A 20,524-nucleotide genomic window follows, 5' to 3' on the forward strand; every position below is an offset into this window, starting at 1 on the left:
GCAAGGTTTTTGTGTATGTGTACTGCACTTCAGAAATGTTTACTGCATTAGGGGTGTTAATTGATGTAAATATCAGTAATAAATATAAAAGATGAATTATAATAAACAAAAAAATGAAAACTCTGCTGTATGGAATTTTTTTACCACTTTACACTATACTTTTTAATTGTTTACAACAACAACATGGTAAATTTCCGTCCCTAATATCAATCAACATTTGGGATCGTTTTTGATGAAATTATATGGACCCTTGGTCTGTTATCGTAACGTTAGGTAATCTTAAATGCCAATTCACATTGGTAAACCTTGTCAGAGTTAAAATTATTGTGAATCGGACATTCCAGTCTGTTAATGGAGGGGGAACTTGAAACTACGTCTCCAGTCTGTTAATGAAGGGGGACTTGAAACTACGTCTCCAGTCTGTTAATGGAGGGGGACTTGAAACTACGTCTCCAGTCTGTTAATGGAGGGGGACTTGAAACTACGTCTCCAGTCTGTTAATGGAGGGGGACTTGAAACTACGTCTCCAGTCCCTTTCAGTCAATTTATTTAACTTATTTGCATTTGTTTAAGGTTAAAGAAAATACGGAAGAAAGGGAGATGGAGAAGAAATCATCTAAGAAGGATTCAAGCAAGGTGAAATAAGTTTAGATGAAGGGAGTTAACATTAAATGAAATAAAAATACCATGAACATTAATTAGGGTGACCCAAATCACCCTTAAAAAAAATAGCACACAGGCTCAAGTGGTTCCAGACACAAGTGTTCCAAAAAATATTTAGATGTCTAGGAAGCCATTAACAGCTACATGTAAAATTTGAATCATTGCTGAATAAATATCCTTTGTTATACTGTTAAAGTGCAATCGCCAAAAAAAAACCAGTTTTCAACTTAGACCTCTGAGCGTTGGACTGCTACCTGAGCAATGAACCATTTACCTAATTCACATTACCTATGAACTATCTACCTAATTGACCTCTAAGAAATGAACTTTCTACCTGGTTGACCCCTATCTATGAACATTATATCTGATTGACCCTCTAGCTACAAACTGCTTCCTGATTGACCCCATAGATATGAACTGCTTCCTGATTGACCCCCTAAAAATTAACTAATTTCTGTTTAACCTCCTAGCTATGAAGTATATACCAGATTAACAACCAGCTATTATCTTTCCACCTGATTGTCCCCATAGCTATGAAATGCTATCTAATTGACTGCCCATTTATGAACTGCTACCTGATTGACACCCTAGCTCTAAACTATGCCTGATTGACCCCCTAGACATAAATTGGTTCCTGTTTGACCCCCTAGCTATAAACTTCTACCTGATTGACCTCCAAGTTATAAGTTGTATACTTCATTGACCCACAAGCTCAGATCTATCTACCTGATTGACCCTTGGCTCTGAACTGCTACCTTTATGACCCCCTAACTATAAATGATTACCTGTTAACCTCATAGCAAAAAACTTTCGACCTGATTGACCACTTAAAACTATGAACTACCTGATTGACCCCTTAGCTATGAACTGTCTACCTGATTGACCACTAAGCAATGAACTACTTCCTGTTTGACCTTTTAGCTATGATCTCCTTGATTTACCTCCTAGCTATGAACAGCTTTGTTGAAATATCTCATCAGAACCAACCCCTGTGTTGGTGGTTTGTTAGCATAATCAACTATTTTGGTTTTTAATTGAATTTTTAAATCATCTGTAGCAGTAACGTTAAATTTTTACATGAGCTGATCCCCAATAAGATAAAGATCCAATTTTTTGGGAGGGTGCTCTACATATCCCCTGTAATCATTTAATCATTTGAAACTGTGTGCATGTTCAAAATCAGAAAAAAGGTAACCAGAATGAATATGACGTAAAAGAACGTGAAACGACATAAAAGCGTAAAAACAAATAAAATTACATAAAAAGACATGAAAATGACATAAAAATTACAAGAAAATTACATGAAAATTACGTGAAAATTACATGAAAATTACATGAAAATTACATGAAAATTACATGAAAATTACATGAAAATTACATGAAAATGACAAGAAAACGATTTGAAAATAACATGAAATAAGAATGTCAAAAGCATTGCAAGAAAATGACAAAAAAAAATGGCAAGAAGCTAGTAAAAATAGACATGAAAAAATTATCTAGGAGGTTGAGGGTTTGAAGAAGAAGATAGAGGTGCTGAATAGGAACCTGGATGAGAAGAAAGGAGAAGCTTATGCATGCAAACAGCAAATGCAGGTCACCCAAATCTATTTAAAAAAAAAGACGCATAAAATGAGAGTCTCTAATTTTGATAAATTTTGAAATTTCGGAGAGCAATTGATGCCATATAAAAACTGCACGTCTTAGCTCACAGCTCGAGATCAAAGGGCTTAGTTTCAACTACAGATATCACTGAACTGCCCTGAAAATAAGTAATAGATCTCTGTTTTGGCCTGTCGACTTAAACCGTTTTTTGACAATTAAAAAACTTGCATTAGATTATTTTACGGATTTAAACCTTAAACCAAGAATTGTAGTATTTCGTTACCAATTTTTTTAACCCTAAATTTTTTTTTTATTTTCTGCCATGAGTGTTCGCGAAAAATGAAAGGGGGTATAGGCTTAATGCGATAAAAAAGCGCTTTTGATCGCTACTAATCTTACTTCTATCTGTTGCGTCTATAAGGAGAAACTTGTTAAAGATGTCTCATACCGAATAACTTAGCGCGCATACAAATTGAAAAAATTGCAACATACGACTTAGACCGTAAAAAAAATCAATTTAATTTCAAACAAATTATTCAGATATTACAACCTATAGTCATCGATTATCTTTCGCCACATTTGTATATAGTTTATATTTTATAATACTTTTAATTATTTTGTTTTGAATTTGATTATTTCTCTTGCGACTTGCGCAACTATCTAAGAATGCCGCGAACCACTCACAATTTTCGAAATCAGTTAAAACGTTTTCTAAAAAATAAAATATTATAAAATATAAACTATATACAAATGTGGCGAAAGATAATCGATGACTATAGGTTGTTCTATCTGAATGATTTGTTTGAAATTAAATTTTTTACGGTCTAAGTCGTATGTTGCAATTTTCTGAATTTGTATGGACCTAAGTTATTCGGTATGAGACGTCATTAAAAGTTTCTCCTTATAGACGCAACAGATAGAAGTAAGATTAGTAGCGATCAAAAGCGCTTTTTTATCGCATTAAGCCTATACCCGCTTTCATTTTTCGCGAACACTCCCTTTAAATGTAGTTTTGAGGAATCTTTTGAATGTAAAAACACATGAAATGAATAAAAACCGTAACACAATGTTACCAAACGGCAAACACCAGGCCTAATCGGAGGGTAGATATACCGCACCTCAATTGATTGACTGCTGTTAGAGAATACATGAATTAAATGCTCTATGTAGAATCTAAATATTTCAAGTCATATGTTGCATTTTTTTTTGCAATGCAGCCTCAAACAGCATCCAATGCTCTTGGGTTATTCCTTTCAACATTACATGTGCCTGCCACATGTCGTCCCCCGATTGTGGTTGTAAGAATTATCTATCTTATCAGATAAGAATTTAACGCGAGACATCTGGCGGGCAAACTATCGGCCCCCAAAGAACGTCAACAATACCGCCACTGTTTATACATTGTTAGGGAAAGATCGGGCCTTGAATTGTGAGTGCTCGAGTTGTACGATATAATCTTCCTATGTTCAGGAGTATCAGGATCATAACAAGGAGTTACAGAAGGAGATTAACAAGCTGCAGACCAGAAACAAGGATGCAAGGTTAATACAATAAAATCTTATTCTTAACTGTACTGAATTGTAATTTAGACTAAAATTCTGTACTGTACTGTACAGTACAGTAAACTTCAGTACTGTACTGTACTTTACTGTACTGTACTTTGTTCTTTTCTGTACTGTACTGTACTCTACTGTACTCTACTGTACTCTACTGTACTCTACTGTACTGTACTGTACTGTACTGTACTGTACTGTACTGTACTGTACTGTTCTGTTCTGTTCTGTTCTGTTCTGTTCTGTACTCTACTGTACTCTACTGTACTCTACTGTACTGTACTGTACTGTACTGTTCTGTTCTGTTCTGTTCTGTTCTGTTCTGTTCTGTTCTGTTCTGTTCTGTTCTGTTCTGTTCTGTTCTGTTCTGTTCTGTTCTGTTCTGTTCTGTAGTGTAATGTACTGTTCTGTACTGTACTGTACATTACAGTAAAATTCAGTACTGTACTGTACACTGTACTTTAATGTACTTTGTACTTTACTGTACTTCACTGTGCTGTACTGTACTTTACTGTACTGTACTGTACTGTTCTGTACTGTACTGTACTGTACTGTACTGTACTGTACTGTACTGTAATGTAATGTAATGTAATGTACTGTTCTGTACTGTACTGTACTGTACTGTACTGTACAGTAAAATTCAGTACTATGCTGTACTTTACTGTACTGTACTGAACTGTACTTTGTACTTTACTGTACTTCACTGTGCTGTGCTGTACTGTACTGCACTGCACTGCACTGCACTGCACTGCACTGCACTGCACTGCACTGCACTGTGTTATACACTTACTGTGATTTGGATGGATACATCTTTGATCTTGAAATCAAATAATATGTTTTTCTGCTTAAAGCTCTTCTGTGATCCTTAAGATTTAAATCAAATCAAATCATAAACTTGTCTGCCGTAATCATTATGCATTATAACAAATAAAAAAAATAATACAAAAAATAAAAATAAAATTAAAATTATTGCAGTAGGGGAGCTCCGATAGCTTAAAGCTGTTTTAACAGATTCCCCTATTATCCTCTTGAAATTATATTCTTAATATGAAAACAAATTAGACACACAAAAATTCACATAATTACATATATATATATTAATAATGCGGTTTATTAATTTAGAAAATTAAAGATTATAAAAATTAGAAATAATAAAAAAAGTGTAAAAATTAGATGACATCAATCACATTTCAATAGATACTATTTATATTGAATATGAATATATTTATATCTCTTAAAAAGTATAACTCATAAAAAATATTTCCATAAATAAAGTCTTGTGTAAAGAATTATCTAAAAAGTCAGGAATTCTATCTACTCAAAAAACATGCTCATAGAAATATAAATAAAAATTCAAATGATTTTTCTTAGGTTAGAAATGGCATTAATATTATAAATATTCTTGCTTCACTTTTCAAGATAAGAAATTTGGGAATATTTAGGCCTTGAACAAGCATTAAAATGTTCTAAATTGGTTCCCTTTTAAAGATAGCTGATAATAGAAATGGTTGACTACAAAAGAATAACATATTTACTCCCAAATATTACATTGGCACTCTTTTTAGAAATTCTTTTCCCCCAGGAATGATAGAAGAGATAGTAAGGATGGAAAGCAGCTAACTAAAAAGCAGCTGCCAGGAAACGAAGAAGCTGGTCTCTCTAAGAAGCAGGAGAAGAAGTATGAGGATAAAATCAAGGAGCTGCAACACAAATTAAAATCTTTAGCCTCATCCCCTCCACCTAGCAAAGTGAAGTGAGTGGGTCTCCTTATGTTTATAAAATATATATCAGTTTATTAAAGGGGATAGTGGAGTTGTCCTAATGAGAAGATGGAGGTCCCTGCCTTCATTTTTGGTTTAAATCTTCCATTTTTTTGGCTGCACGCCTAATTAGGGAGCTATTTACCAAAAATTAGATTAAATTGACACTTATGACCTCTAATGACCTCTAATGTCCTTTAATGACCTCAACAAATAGAAAATGTTTTAATTATGGCAATACAGTAGCAGCAACAAATAGCTTACTATAGCTTTTGTTTGATATGCATAAAGTCATAGTTTAAACATATTCATTTTGTTGGTCATAGGAGGTCATTTGAGGTCATTAGAATGTCAAACACTGGATTCTTTGCTGATTCTGTATTGCTCGAGTTACCAGCTTTCGTTTAATATGCAAAAAGTCATAATTAAAACATTTTCAATTTTGGGATCATTACAAGTTGTCATAGGTTGTTAAAGGGTATTAGAAGGTCAAACACTGGATTCGTTGCTGCCACTGAATTGCCTGGGTTCCTAGCTTTCGTTGATATGCATTAAGCCATAGTTAAAACATTTGCAATTTTGAAAGAGGTCATAAGAAGGTCCAACACTGAATTTTTTGCTGCTACCTTATTGCTTGGGTTCCTAAATTTTGTTTGATACGCATTAAAGCCATAGGTAAAACGTTTTCAATTTTGAGGTCAAACACTGGATTTGTTGCTGCTACTGAATTGCCTTCATAACTTCTGTTTGATATTTTTTTTTGAAATAAAACTCCCTGATTAGGCGTGCAGACAAAAAGTTGAAAGATTTGGACCAAAAATGAAGGCTCCATTCTCCACCATCCCCTTTCACAACATTTTTACTCGGACTAAAGATTACCCAAAACGATTTTTTAAACAAAAAAAAAAGCAACAATTGGGAATACATGATGTGATGTGATGTGATGTGATGTGATGTGATGTGATGTGATGTGAACAAAGTAAATTATAAAAGCTAAATGAGGAGGAATACAAAATTTCTATAATTGGGTTTATTTATTGTTTATTGTTGATTAAACCTCAGGAACTCGTATAGAGTTATTATGAGGATGATTTCGTTGACTTAAGAGTTGCTGATTGTTCTTTCTGGTTTATTTTTTTCTTAGTTTTGCATGTATCTTGCAGCAGCTTATGGATTCTTTCTATAATCATATCTTCTTTTGAAGATGCTCACTGTAGAAGTTTCTTTGATGACTGATGGAATCGAGTTCCATTTTCTGGGTACCCAAACACTGAAATTACTTCTTATATTTGTTCTGGAGATCTGGATTTCAAGATTTGAAGGGTCTGTTGCATTTCTAGTAACTCGACTGTGATTGATCCTGCTAAATCAAGTTGATGGATTTACATCACTGAAACCTTGAAGTATTTTGAATGTTTGAATCATGTCAGCAAGTTCTCTTCTTTCCTTTAGCGAAAGCAGGTTTAACTCTTTCAATTTTTCTTCATAAGATTCACTATGGAGACCAGAAATCATACGAATAGCACGCTTCTGAACTTGTTCCAAGGTATTTAAATCAGCTTCAGTCCATGGCGACCAGGCAGAGGTGCAGAACTCCAGGTGAGGGCGAACATAGATTTTGTATAGGTTAACAAAAACATGTCTGTCTCTGTAATGAAATGCTCTAGAAATAGATCCAAGGATAAAGTTTGCTTTTCTGACAGCCTCTGAGCACTGGCTGGTAGGTTTTAATGACTTATTTACGAGGACCCTGAGGTCCTTCTCTTCTTCAGATTCACTAAGCTGAGTCCCATTCATAAAGAAATATGTCTGGGATTGTTTTTGCCAACGTGAAGAATTTTACATTTTGAAACATTAAACTTCATATCCCAGGTGTCTGCCCATGAACAGAGGGCATCAGGAGAGCTTTGGAGTTTCTTTTTATCTTCTTCTGAGCACATGACCTGACCTAACTTGGTGTCGTCTGCAAACTTGTTGAGGATAGATATGTCACCTGCTGCAATGTCAATGTCGTCAATGAAAATTATAAACAAAAGAGGACCCAGTACACTTCCTTGGGGTACCCCAGAGAAAACCTGGATCCACTCTGAAAATTCTCCATTCAATACAACTCTTTGTTTTCTATCACTGATCCATTTGTTAATCCAGTGCAATATTTGACCTTGAATTCCAAAGGATTTTAATTTGTCTATAAGTTTTAAATGAGGAACTTTGTCAAAGGCCTTTGCAAAGTCTAAATAAACAATGTCCAAGGCATTTCCTGAATCATATTCTTTTGTCACTCTCTCCATAAACTCTAGCAGGTTTGTCAGACAAGACTTATTTTTAGTAAATCCATGCTGGGAGGATTTATAATTATATTATCATACAGATGCTCAGTAACCCTGTCTTTGATGATTGATTCTAGGATTTTACAAGGAATAGATGTCAAAGACACCGGTCTATAATTACCAGGACTTGATTTTGATCCTTTTTTAAAAATCGGAGTAATGTTACCACATCTCCAATCTGGCGGGACCGTACCAGTTTCAATTGATTTGTTAAAGATCAGTGCAAAGAGGTTCGGAGATCAGTGTGCTAAAAGTTTGAAGAAATCTTGCTGAAATATTGTCTGGTCCTGCTGCAGAGTTAGGCTTCAAATTTTTAATCTTCTTAACAATATCGTTTGGGGTAATGTTTATATGTGTCACTGGTTCACCAAAGATTCTCTGATTTAAGGCATACTGGCTTTTGTTGGGAGTATTGTTTGTAAAAACACTACCAAAATAGCTGTTCAAAATGTCTGCCATTGATTTATTGTCCCTGACAAGATGCCCATCCTGGCTTAAAGGTCCCACTCAAGACCTTGATTTAGTTTTAGCTTGGACATACGAGTTAAATAATTTTTTCTTTAATCTTTTGACGAAAACTTCTTTTCATATCTTCGTTTAGCTTGCGAAACTAATTTTTGTCTTTTTTCATGTTCTTTAAACTTCATCAGTTTCCTTGTCTCGCAATTCATCCTCCCAGTTCACTGAAGATAAGTAGGATGAAAAAGATTCAGCATCACATTTATTCCAGTCTGGGATATATTCTTTGGTTTGGTTGAACAGGACATTTTGCATGACATCTATGGATAAAATAGAATGATCACTGTTACCCAGGTTCCCAATAGGTTCAATGTTTATTATTCGCTCAAGGATGTCTGTAAGAACAAGGTCTAAAACATTACCACGAATGTGGGTTGGAAAGTCAACCATCTGCTGTAAAAACTTATCATTCAATGAATCAAGAAATGGTCTGCATTTATTTTCATCGGAGTTATTTTCCCAGTCGATTGTAGGGAAGTTGAAGTCTCCAATGATCAAGTTGTTTTTATCAAGAGATTTTATAAGGTCACAAAGTTCTGAATTGTTTGCATTTGGTAAGTTGGGTGATCTGTACACAAGGGTAACATTTAAGTCTTGGTTGTTCTCAGATATCACTCTGAACTGGCAGAATTGGTTAAATAAATTTAAACTATCAGTTTTTAAAATTGTGAGTCCATTTTTCACATACACAAGCAATCCACCACCTATACCATTGGTGGTGTCGTTACGATTTCAATAAAATATCCTTCCAGCTGAAGGGTGAATACTAATAGTGAAAAGAAACGATTCCTAGTACCCAAAATAAAGCTCGTTTGATTATAATAATCACAGAGTGGTAGTTTAAAGACTTATAAATAATATTTATTGATTGTTTTTAAAAACTTTTAATAATGTAATGCATAAGCAGTAGTAGAGAAGCCGAGCTGAGCAGTCTATTTCCAAGGGCACACAGATCTCAAGTTTATTCTAGAAAAGTAACGCAGGCAGGAGGCTAATGGCAGGCCTTTAGAAGCTCGATATGAATATTTATTTGGTACAAAGAAAAAATCTGATAAATCTTAAGACTGAAACCTCTGTTTGTGGATGTTTATATGAACAGGAAAATCCAGAGAAAATAATTCTTGTGAATGGCATATTCTCCTGTCTATTTAGGGAACTTAGGGGATTTGCTGAGAAAGTGACTGTTTTTGTAGCATTTAGTAAAGCTTATTCACTGGATCAATTGAAACACTCTAGATATCTGGTCAATGAAGCTTTCAACTTGGTAGAGAAAGAGTAAAAAGTCAAAATTATCTCTTCTGATATGCGGGAGAAAACAAACCTGATTGACAAAAAGGGGATAGGAAACATAGTGGTTACTTTATCATATAACTTCCTTATACCCAAGTTATCGACAGAAAATGTTTCTAGTGCTGATGTGCTTCTTAACACATCAAGTACTATGATGTGAGAGAGAATGTCAGCTCTTTAAAAGAAGATGGTTATAATGGAAACCTTCTGGGATAAGGTAAATGTTAATGTGGCACCTACATCTACTGCAGGTGCAAAGTCCTAGAGTTCTGTTACCCAAGGAAACTTCAATAAATCTTACCAATCTCCAGGGACAAGGAATTTTTAGGGATAGATCTTCTAATTTAACATTTGGATTAACTGATGGAAGTCACTCCCTTAAACAAAAGAAGGAATGTTGGATAGCCAGCAGTTGTAGGCGCTAGTCACCTCCAGCTTATATATTCCTTTCTGGAATTCCTAACGGAACGACTAAAGAATATATTGTTGATGACTTGGATGAGGCTGATATTAAGATCACAGCTAATGATAAAAATTTAATGTCCAGACCACGTGAGACATTGAATACAGTAAGCTACGGGGTTAGTTTAGCCGCTGAAGATTTACAGAAATCCCTTTTGCAAGCAGTTTGGCCTTTAAGAGTACATGTTCGAGAATTTATCCTTTATCGAAAGGGATATTCTGAGAGGAATGCATTTTGTACCTTGATTCCTATGAGCATGTATTTTTATTAGAGAGAATTTCTGATTTTTTAGATAATTCTTTACATAAGACTGTATTTATGGAAATATGTGTGTTACTCAATAGCTGACTCAATATAACAATAAACTGGGGAATGGGATTTGAAATTTTTTTATGAGTTATACTTTTTGATTTGATTTGGTTTGATTTCATAATGATATAGTAATAGCAGTGCTTTGGATCCATTTAAGTTTGATGCGGATCCAGATCCGCACTGGAAAAAAATGGATCCGGATCCGGATCCAGGTCATTTCTTTAAGATTTACTGAATTTTTTTTAACAAAATATAGCTTTCAAATTTTTTGTTTTATTTTTTTGTATATTTTAATTTAAAGTTGGTAAAAAAATGGATTGTTACGGACATAACTATTGAGAACTATTTTAGTGGGACTGGTGCTTTAGAGCTAGAGCTAGAGAAGATGAAGAAGATAATTGAAAAACAAGAAGCCGACCTCAACGACGAAAGAGTGAGTTTAAATAAAATACTATTAGAAAAGATAAAAAAATGGAAGTTTTTAAAATTAGATATTCTTTGTGGCCCTTACTTCCGAGTGATTTTCAATGTTTAAGACTTGTTATTTTTATTTGATCTAAACCATTAAACTTGAACTAACCTGCCTAATTCTTTATTGACAGTGATTTGACTTGATAAACCTTGATTGACCTCGATTAACCTTAATTGACCTTGATAACCCTAGAATGCCCGTAAAAAACATAGAATGACCTTGAATTGCATTGACTGACCTGTTTTTAGGCAAAAGTGTTGGCTTTGGCTGGATTGAGTAATGATCAAGAATACTCACTTGCTGGTAAGAAAAAACATACCTGAAGAAGCCTTGTTTAAATTTAAATTTATTTTTTCACTAAATTATTCTTAAAATGCATGTTTTTTTCTTATTCTTATAATGTATGGACTATGGACCAAAGGGGAGGGAGTGGGTGCTTACACATTTTCACATTTTAGCCATGTGTTTGCAGGTCGGCGGAGGAATGCAAGATCTGTTGGTGGATATTTAGCTCTAGCTGGATACAATCCTACTCCAGCTAAACGGGCAAAAAAGGATACAAAGGAAGAGGAGGAGAAGAAGGAGGAGCAGAACCAGATGAATGGAGAGGATTCTGAGACTAAGGTGAGAATTATTAGAAATCACAAAATTCCTAGCAGATGCTACAACTTTTAATTTTAACTCAATTTTATCTAGTATTTCTTTTTATTAATAATTTCTTCATTTCAGTCCACTCCTACTACAAAAGTAAAGAAAACTCCCGTTTTAAAGAAAACTCCTATAATTAAGAAAACGCCGGCTGCAAAGAACCCTAAACCCCAGAAACCCAACCCTGCTCCAAAATCTGAGACAGAAGATACAACACTTGACGAAGAAATCTTCGAAGAAGTAATCACCCCAGTTAAAAAAGGACGCAAGTCTCCCATCAAATCAAAATCCGCAAAGAAACCATCAGAAATACCACCTGTGGCATTGGATATTCAGAAAACAAGCAAACGCTCCAGACCTATTCAAAATCTGAATGAAGACGATGACGATATTCTTGCGCTTTTTGACGAGGAGGAAGAGGAGCTTGAACCCCCGAGAAAGAAAGGAAAAACCGAAACTCCCGCGATTAAAAAATCCGCCAAGAAGACCCCAGGAATCAAGAAGACACCGGTGCAGAGAAAGCAGAAAGGAGAAGATGTCGCGCCTGAGCCAACCCATACTTCTAAACGTGGACGGGGAGCTGGAACACCCACCCCTGAGGAACGGTTCTACGCTGAAGCATTTGCCACGCCAGTGCGCGGTAAGGGCCGTACCATAACTCCCGCCAAAAAGCTGGCAAATATTCCTGTTAATGCCGAATTAGCACCTATTGTTGCTCCTAAGTCGGGAAAGAAAGGAATACCTGAAAAGACAGAAATCCCCCAAGCTCCCGAAACTCCTAAACCTGCAAAATCCGCCAAGAAAGGGAAAGTGGCCTTGAAACCATCTGAAATGTTTAATGAACCAGACTCTTCTGTCCCCAAGTCTACCAAGAAAGGGAAGGGTAAAGTGAAAGTTCCTGAAGCTGAGATTGAACCCCCAACTGTTGATGCAACACCTAAGCAAAGTAAGAAGGGAGGAAAAAACAAAACAAGAAGCCCTGAACCTGAAATAGAATCCCCCCCGGCACCCACTCCTAAATCCGCTATGAAAGGAAGAAGTAAAACTTCATTATCTGGAATTAAAAATAAAACAGTAAACCCTGAACCTGAAATAGAATCCCCTCCAGCACCCACTCCTAAATCCGCTATGAAAGGAAGAAGTAAAACTTCATTATCGGGAATTAAAAATAAAACTGTAAACCCTGAACCTGAAATAGAATTCCCCCCAGCACCCACTCCTAAATCAGCTATGAAAGGAAGAAGTAAAACTTCATTATCTGGAATTAAAAATAAAACAGTAAACCCTGAACCTGAAATAGAATCCCCCCCGGCACCCACTCCTAAATCCGCAAAGAAAGGAAGAAGTAAAACTTCATTATCTGTAATGAAAAAAGAACTGAAGAAAGGTAAAGGCTCTAAAGCAGTCCCAGAACCTGAGCTTAAACCTGCGCCCACCCCTAGAAAGGGTGAAAGTGTGCTCCCTGAGATTGAACTCGAACTTGAGGGGCAACCTACTCCCAAGAAAGGAAGACCTGTTAAGAAGGGGAATAGCGGATTAGTTGCTGAAGAACTTTCTTCTGAACCTACCCTTCCCCCACCCAAGAAAGAGAAGGGAGCCACTGCTGTTGAAGAACCTTCACCTGAACTATCCCCTCCCCCTAATAAGGTAAAAGGTGGAAATAGGAAATCTCAAGCTACTAAACCTGCAGGAAAAAAGAAACCTCTGACGAAACCTGTCTCAAAGAAATCTGTCGCTCCATCTAAAAGGAAGGCTTTACAGCGTAGATGAAAAAAATATGTATACATGACACGTTTATTCGTTAAAAGTTGAAAATACGCTAAGATTGAATGCAAAATGGTCCCTGTTGTGATAGAAGCCATTTTATTTTTTTGAAAATCTGTAAATACTTTATCTCCGTTTAAGCTGGACACTGTCTTGCTAAAAGATATTATTTTTATATTTTTGTTTGGATTCTGTTTAGAAAATTCTGTACGCTAAGCAGGTGCCCTAGAACTGTCAAATTAAGTGTGGAGTTATGATGCAAAGAATGTTCCAGGGCCCTTGCTTCTAGCCTCTTGTACCTGTTGGTAAAAATTATAGTTTTAGAAATACATGCAAACCTCAACATTTAGTTATTAATATTAAATTCAGCATTTTTCTTTTATTAAAGCCTGCAACGTTTGTTCTGAAAAACGGAAAACTACACTATTTTCCCATTATTGATTAGATTAAGGTTTCACAGTCCCGATTTAAATTAAGGAGTAATGAAGACGCATTGACAAATATTTCGACTCAGAATTTCGTCTGGAAATATTAGTAGTTTACATATTCCTCCCATCCTACATCCTTAACATCATCTCTGGATTGTACAATCCCAGATTTTTTTGTTTTTCGAGCATCTGTTAAAGCACACACTTTGGATTATTTTATGCACTCTTGAATAGCTTTAAGGTTTCTAAACTCCAGGATATCTTGACATCTTGGGAGTTTCTCGTAGAACTAATCCTTGTTAAGATCTGATGTTGGATTAGGAGAAATGTTTCTTAGGTCCTACAGCACTTCCGTCCTACGGTACTTCGGACCTACGACAGATGTAGGCCGGATGTACATTCTATTTTGTAAGCCGACCTACGCAGGTTTGTCGTTATGCAGTTGACAGTGCTACCATGAGGATCTTGCTGTTCCTGTTGCACAAAAATTTGTAGGTCGGATGCACAACTTTTATAGGTCGGATAAACACATTATGTAGGTCGGATGTTAGGTTTGGTTAAGTCTGGGCCGAGCGTTGCTGCCTTATCAAATTGACAAAATTATGAGGTTAGGTTTGGTTATAAGACAATTTATCGGCCGAGAGCTGCAGCCACACACTTATCAAATTGACCAAGTGATAACGGATCTGTGGGGTTAGGTTAGATTGTGACAGTTTCTGGGTTAAGCGCCGCAGCTATGACAGGCAAGGTGGCCGAGCGCTGCGGCCACAGTTATTAAATTGATAAAGTACTAGCCGATATTTGGGGTTAGGTTAAGACAATTTTTAGGGCCAAGCGCTGCTACTCCTTAACAACTGTGAATCAGACCAAAAAAATATGTGCATCTCAACGTTTGCAACAGACCTACATAAGTTGTGCATCCGCCCGGCTGAGGTTGTTCATCGGATGAATAGCAGCTAGAAGCTGCTGAAAAACCATGTGCCGGTAGGTCCGAAGTATCGTAGGACGGATGTAATACAATCGGTTATAGGTCTTGGAATTTGTTAACCAATTCAGCTCTGGGTATAGATTAGCTCCAGGTTCAGGGTTTACTCCAAGCAAGTACAGGTTCAGTGTTACACCAAGTATAGGTCCAGGTTCTACTCCGTAGAAGGTCTATTATCAGATAAATCAGGGTTGGAATACCTCAGGTTCAGCTCCAGGTAGGTGTAACACTAGGCTCTGGTCTGGTTCTATGTTGACTTTCAGGACAGGTTCTCAAGTAAGTTAACTTTTAAATTTTTACTTTTGAGAAACCATTGAATATGTATCCTACCTTCAATATGGAAACCTAAATTATCCAAGTTAAATTTTTGAATATCCAAGTTATTAACTTCCCAAAAAGAAACAACCCAAGCACATCAGTTTTAAGAAAACCAAATAATAAATATAACGTAACTCCACCAAATTCAAATGTTAGCTGGAAATTTAATAAAATGGCAGGAACAAGCTATTTTCGCACAGCAAGAACACATTGTACTGATAAAAGAACTGCAAAACCAATTAAAAATAATTCGTTGTATGGAACTTAAAGGGTTCTCAAAAAATCAAATTAAACGTATGGAGCTACACAAGAAAAAGGATAAACCCCAACAAAGTAAAAAATTCATATCATCAATTAAATACAATAAATGCTCGAATAGCTATGTTCATGTTAAAAAATTTGTGAAAAATATTCCTGTAAAATTGGAAAAATACTACATGCCAAACTGGAACAGTTTGTTTTTACCATAAAGAAAATGCGGGAAAAATTCAAATTTTAAACATTAAGGTACAATAGGATCTTAACTTTTAACCCTAATTTTAACGTTTAAAAATAGAGCCTTTAACAAGCAAATATTTAATTTCACAGTGATTTGGGGGTAGCATATTCTAACAAAATTTAAACTGGATCCTGTGGGTCCAGTGCTCAAGGGAGCACTGGACCCACGAATTGATCCTGCTAGAAACATGAACTAGCGTTTTTTAGGGAAAATTTTTTTCCAATTGACATAAAATTTGAATTTAACTAGAACTTAAAATTTTTTCAGGCAAACCGTTGAATGTTCTTCTACCTTATCACTGGGCTACAAAATTTATATCATTGGAATTTGTAAAAAAAAAATTAATAGTTTTTCCTGATAACAACTTTCTCTTAATTTTAATATTAACGTTTCATGGCTAATTTAATCCTATTTGTATACTCGGTATTTAACCACCAAAACTTAAGGATGATCATTTTTAGGTGATTTTTTAAAAAATTAGTTAGAAAAGGAGGCAATTTCTTATCATTTCAATGAAACGTAATTTGCTTCTTTATTTAAACTAAGAAATGGGAGTGAATGTATAATACAGGGTGTCCCAATAAACATGGGAATTCAGTGACGAATTCGATATCGCCTTTTCAAATAATTCTTTGATTTAGTATAGTGATACCTACTGAGAAAGCTGTAATCTGTAAGAGTTTCGTCTGCAATGTTCAAAATTTGTTTGTTTATGTTTTGACTGCATACGGTTGTACTTAGTAAAACAAGAAAATTGGAGTATACAAACAGAGTAAACTTGTCCGTCTTTACTGTTCATCTTGCAACGACATTATAGACACATCTTTATAGTCTTTTACCCATTTCATAAAATATACTCTGGCAGACATAATAATATTATGGTTTTTGAAATTAGGTATTACAATGCTAATTCATAACAAAGACGATATCGAATTCGTCACTGAATTCCCATGTTTTTTGGGACACCCTGTAGTATCCCGTCTACGGACCAATGATGCAGAATACTTCTTAGGTCGATCTATCCATTTAATATGGTAGTGTATTGTACTTTGCATAAGTAATGTATACTAATTCAATAAGTTGAGATCAGGGGGTACAAAGGCGGACACAGGGGGGTGGCGGGGGGACATTCGCCACCCCCTGACAGATTCAGGGAGGGGCGTAGCCCCCCCCTGAGATTTCGAGGCAAAAAATGTTCCCAATTTGATAAATCGTATGTGTTTTTCAATTTTAAGCTATTTGATTATTTTTTATTTACCCTGTCCTAATCCTTTCATTTTGTTCCTAATTCCTGGACAATCTTTTTATTGTTCCTAAATCCCTGTCCTAATCCTTTAATTTTGTTCCTATTTCCTGAGCAATCTTTGTATTGTTCCTAAATCCCTGTCCTAATCCTTTAATTTTGTTCCTAATTATCAATTTTTTTGTTCCTAAAAAATCTTGCCCCCCCCTCACTTAAATCCTGTGTCCGCCCCTGAGGGGGTACTCTAATATCAATCTTTTTATTTCCACACATCTTGGAAACTTCAGGTAAGGTTCTTATTGCTCAGTACTCGCGTTAAGAGGTCTGGATCTCCAGGTTGGTTAACACTATTATCAGATTCTACCATAGATAAAGATAGATTGCGCATAAGACGATATTTTTCATCTTGAAAGATATAAATGTACAGAGATGTTTTAAAGATATTCTTATTATATAGATTAACTGGGTCGGTTGTGAACATTGGCTGTTCTTATGTCATTGAGTACTTGTGGTGTACATGAGTTCTGTAGAGAGAAATTTAAGTTAGTTTAGTCCTCCTCATGTCCTTCTTCAGTTCTCGTCAATATGATATATTGCTCAGTGAACTATTGTTGTTCAAATAGTTCCATTCCCGGAGTTATTTTACACTCTATTATGAAATCCATTAAAACACCAAACCACTCCGCTTATCATTAAAGTACACTTTGACCCATAGAAGTATGAGTTCGCGGACTGTACAATTCTTGGTGATTTTGCGTACATAAGCTATCTATGTTCATTTATTTTTCTATGGATTCTACAGAAATTTAAAGTAAAATATGGTTCAACGTCTTTTTAAAATTATCAAATACCTTCTTTATATCAGACAGATCTGGTGTTTTCTTATCTAGATAAATCTGAAATCATCAAAATTGATAAAAAAAAGTAAAAAAAAGTTTCAACAAGTCGGTGGTAGTGAGAGTAGTTTGAAATAAAAAAACAAATTCTTGAATAAATATTGATATATAGATTTTAAAAAGTCGGAGGTAGTGAGGGTAGTGGCAAAATGAAAAAAAATCAAGAATTTGTTTTTTACTTCAAACTACCCTCACTACCACCGACTCGTTGAAACATTTTTAATCAACAGTTATTCAATAATTTATTTTCAATTCCCAACTACCCTCACTACCTCCGACTTTTTAAAATCTATGTATCAACATTTATATATATTACATATACATATCCATAATCAATCTGATAAAATCTGTATGTGTTTTTTTAAGATGATTTCCATGTAATTTATGCGGGAAGATATGAGGTGTTCTGTCAGGTTACGTAAGGGGGCGGGGGGGGGGTTTGCCCTGTATTGACTCTCTCTCTCTCTGTATACGGACGGACTCCTTGACTCCAGTCTATATGAAACATACACCCAAAACTGTGAGTTTGAGCTTGGACCAAGAGTTTAGTCGAACTCTCAACCGTGAAGGAGTGTGATCTTTGTGAAAGGGAAATTGATCAAAAAACATTTTGCTTTTATTCAGTCGAATGGGATAATATTTTAAATCCCAAGTCATTAAACATTGATCAATGGATTTCTGAAATATCTGTTTTTAAGTGATTAAACTGCAGTACACTTTGTAATTAGGCTTCTTTAGTGGAAGTAATGGAGGTCTTTGCATGGCTTACAAAATCCAATGTATGCTATTAAAAAAACAGAGGTTGGAGCCCAAATATGGTTGGTTCCAAGAAAAATTGTATTCAATATTTTAAGATTTAGGGCGGCGCTCAATTAAAACCGGGGTTTGGCGGATTTGAGACGCGCCTTAAATTCATTAAATTCGGACTCAGGATTATTAACTTTATAACTCTAACCCAAAAATCATGATTTACAATTTTGTCGCCAAAACGACCATGGGGTTTTGGTTTGGAATTTGGGTTTTATCTTGTTCAACTTTTTACTGATTTGGGCCCGAAAGATATAAAAAACTTATGCTTTTTATTTTATTATTATTATATACAGATAAAACTTTCATGGGTCGCGATCGAGAGCTAAAGTGATTAGCTTTCAGTCTATACCCCCTTTCATTTTTCCTTTACTGTCCCTTTAAATAATATTTTTGTTGAGCAGTTAATTATTATTCTTGTGAGCAAATTGGGTTGATATTTGTTCTGAACATTCTCAACCAAATACAATGTGTGCATACAATGTTTATATTTTGCACAAGTTTGCAGAGTTTTCATTGCATTTCGGAGATTGGCATTTTTAGCATGAGCATTTAGCAAGGTTTTGGTAATTTTCCATTTGCGGGAAATCCTGATTTAACAATAAACACATTTTAAATATTGAGCAATGAAAAATTAAAAAACTGCATAAAATATACTCTTGCGGAGGCCTTTTTGAAGAAAACAAAATTAAAAAATACATTTTTATCTTTATTTCCAAATATGTAAAAAATACTAATTGCATTATTTTTTGATGATATAGATTGTAGATTTGGCCAGTTCAAATTTATTTTATTAAAAAGTTTGCATTCTTAGATAATTTTTGCACATATCCAGTCTACAACACCCATTCCTTTTTATTCCAAACCTTTTTTTATTTTAGAACTTTGTTAAAAATATAAATTATTCAAGTTGCAAATGACATTGCAAGAATTACTTAATGTTTATACAGGGTGTCCCAAAAAACATGGGAATTCTTTGATTTAGTATAGTGATACCTACTGAGAAAGCCGTAATCTGTAAGAGTTTCGTCTGTTATGTTCACAATTTGTTTGTTTATGTTTTGACTGCATACAGTTGTACTTAGTAAAACAAGAAAATTGGAGTATACAAACAGAGTAAACTTGTCCGTCTTCACTATTCATCTTGCGGAGACATTATAGACTCATCTTTACAGTCTTTTACCCTTTTCATAAAATAAACTCTAGCAGACATAATAATATTATGGCTTTTGAAATTAGGTATTACAATGCTAATTCATAACAAAGACGATATCGAATTCGTCACTGAATTCCCATGTTTTTTGGGACACCCTGTATTTTCATTTTCATAGTTTTATAAACATGTGTTTCATTTTGGTAAAATTGCATATTTCTGTTTGAATTATCAAATTAATTTAGGTTTTTGGAGAGACCTAAATCCAATCGTTTAAAAAGTACTTTTACTATCATAATTTTCATTGATTTTAAATTTTCTTTATATTTGATCACATCAGACAGTTTTTTGATAGAAAAACTCTGGAAATTCTCTCAATTCCACTGAAAATATGATAGTTTTTTAAACAACAGTGAGTGAGAGTCAGAAAACATTGGAATAGTATTGTTAAAATGTCGTCTTCTTATTCCACAGTTTCTTGGTTAACACTGTACAAACTTTAGCGGGCATTATTTTGTTTCCATGCAGGGGCGAAGGACGACCTGACAGATTCAGGGAGGGGCGTAGCCCCCCCTGAATTTGGAATTTATTATTTCTATTTTCAGAATAGCTTCTCAATAGCATTGTTAAGGGAATGAAACCCTAATGCAAAACAGGAAAAATATCTGTCTTAATAAACTATAATGTGTGAAAAGTTAAAAATCTAGTTTGTTGGTCTTTAGTCATTAATTTTCACTCTTTTTGAGTCTTTTAAGTCAAAAAAAATTTTCGCCTGCGCTGCCATTTTTTGTTCCTAATTATGAATTTTTTTGTTCCTAA

General features: G+C 34.9%; 1 protein-coding gene across 2 annotated transcripts in view; it reads left to right on the forward strand.

The window, feature by feature from the left end:
* The window catches only part of LOC111711262 (neurofilament heavy polypeptide), a 33,213-nt gene extending 19,494 nt beyond the window's left edge, over nt 1-13,719 (forward strand). The window contains exons 24-31 of one of the 2 annotated variants that reach the window (XM_023485560.1): nt 574-636; nt 2,164-2,256; nt 3,736-3,806; nt 5,401-5,571; nt 10,844-10,925; nt 11,213-11,267; nt 11,437-11,588; nt 11,694-13,719. In XM_023485560.1, the coding sequence (XP_023341328.1) occupies nt 574-636; nt 2,164-2,256; nt 3,736-3,806; nt 5,401-5,571; nt 10,844-10,925; nt 11,213-11,267; nt 11,437-11,588; nt 11,694-13,382 (2,376 nt within the window). In that variant the 3' untranslated portion in view covers nt 13,383-13,719. The remainder of the gene's footprint in view (nt 1-573; nt 637-2,163; nt 2,257-3,735; nt 3,807-5,400; nt 5,572-10,843; nt 10,926-11,212; nt 11,268-11,436; nt 11,589-11,693) is intronic. The other variant, XM_023485561.1, reaches the window with a different exon arrangement.
* Nucleotides 13,720-20,524: the final 6,805 nt, after the last annotated feature.

This window comes from Eurytemora carolleeae, unplaced genomic scaffold (assembly GCF_000591075.1).
Source record: "Eurytemora carolleeae unplaced genomic scaffold, Eaff_2.0 scaffold1101, whole genome shotgun sequence".
NCBI lineage: Eukaryota > Metazoa > Arthropoda > Copepoda > Calanoida > Temoridae > Eurytemora > Eurytemora carolleeae.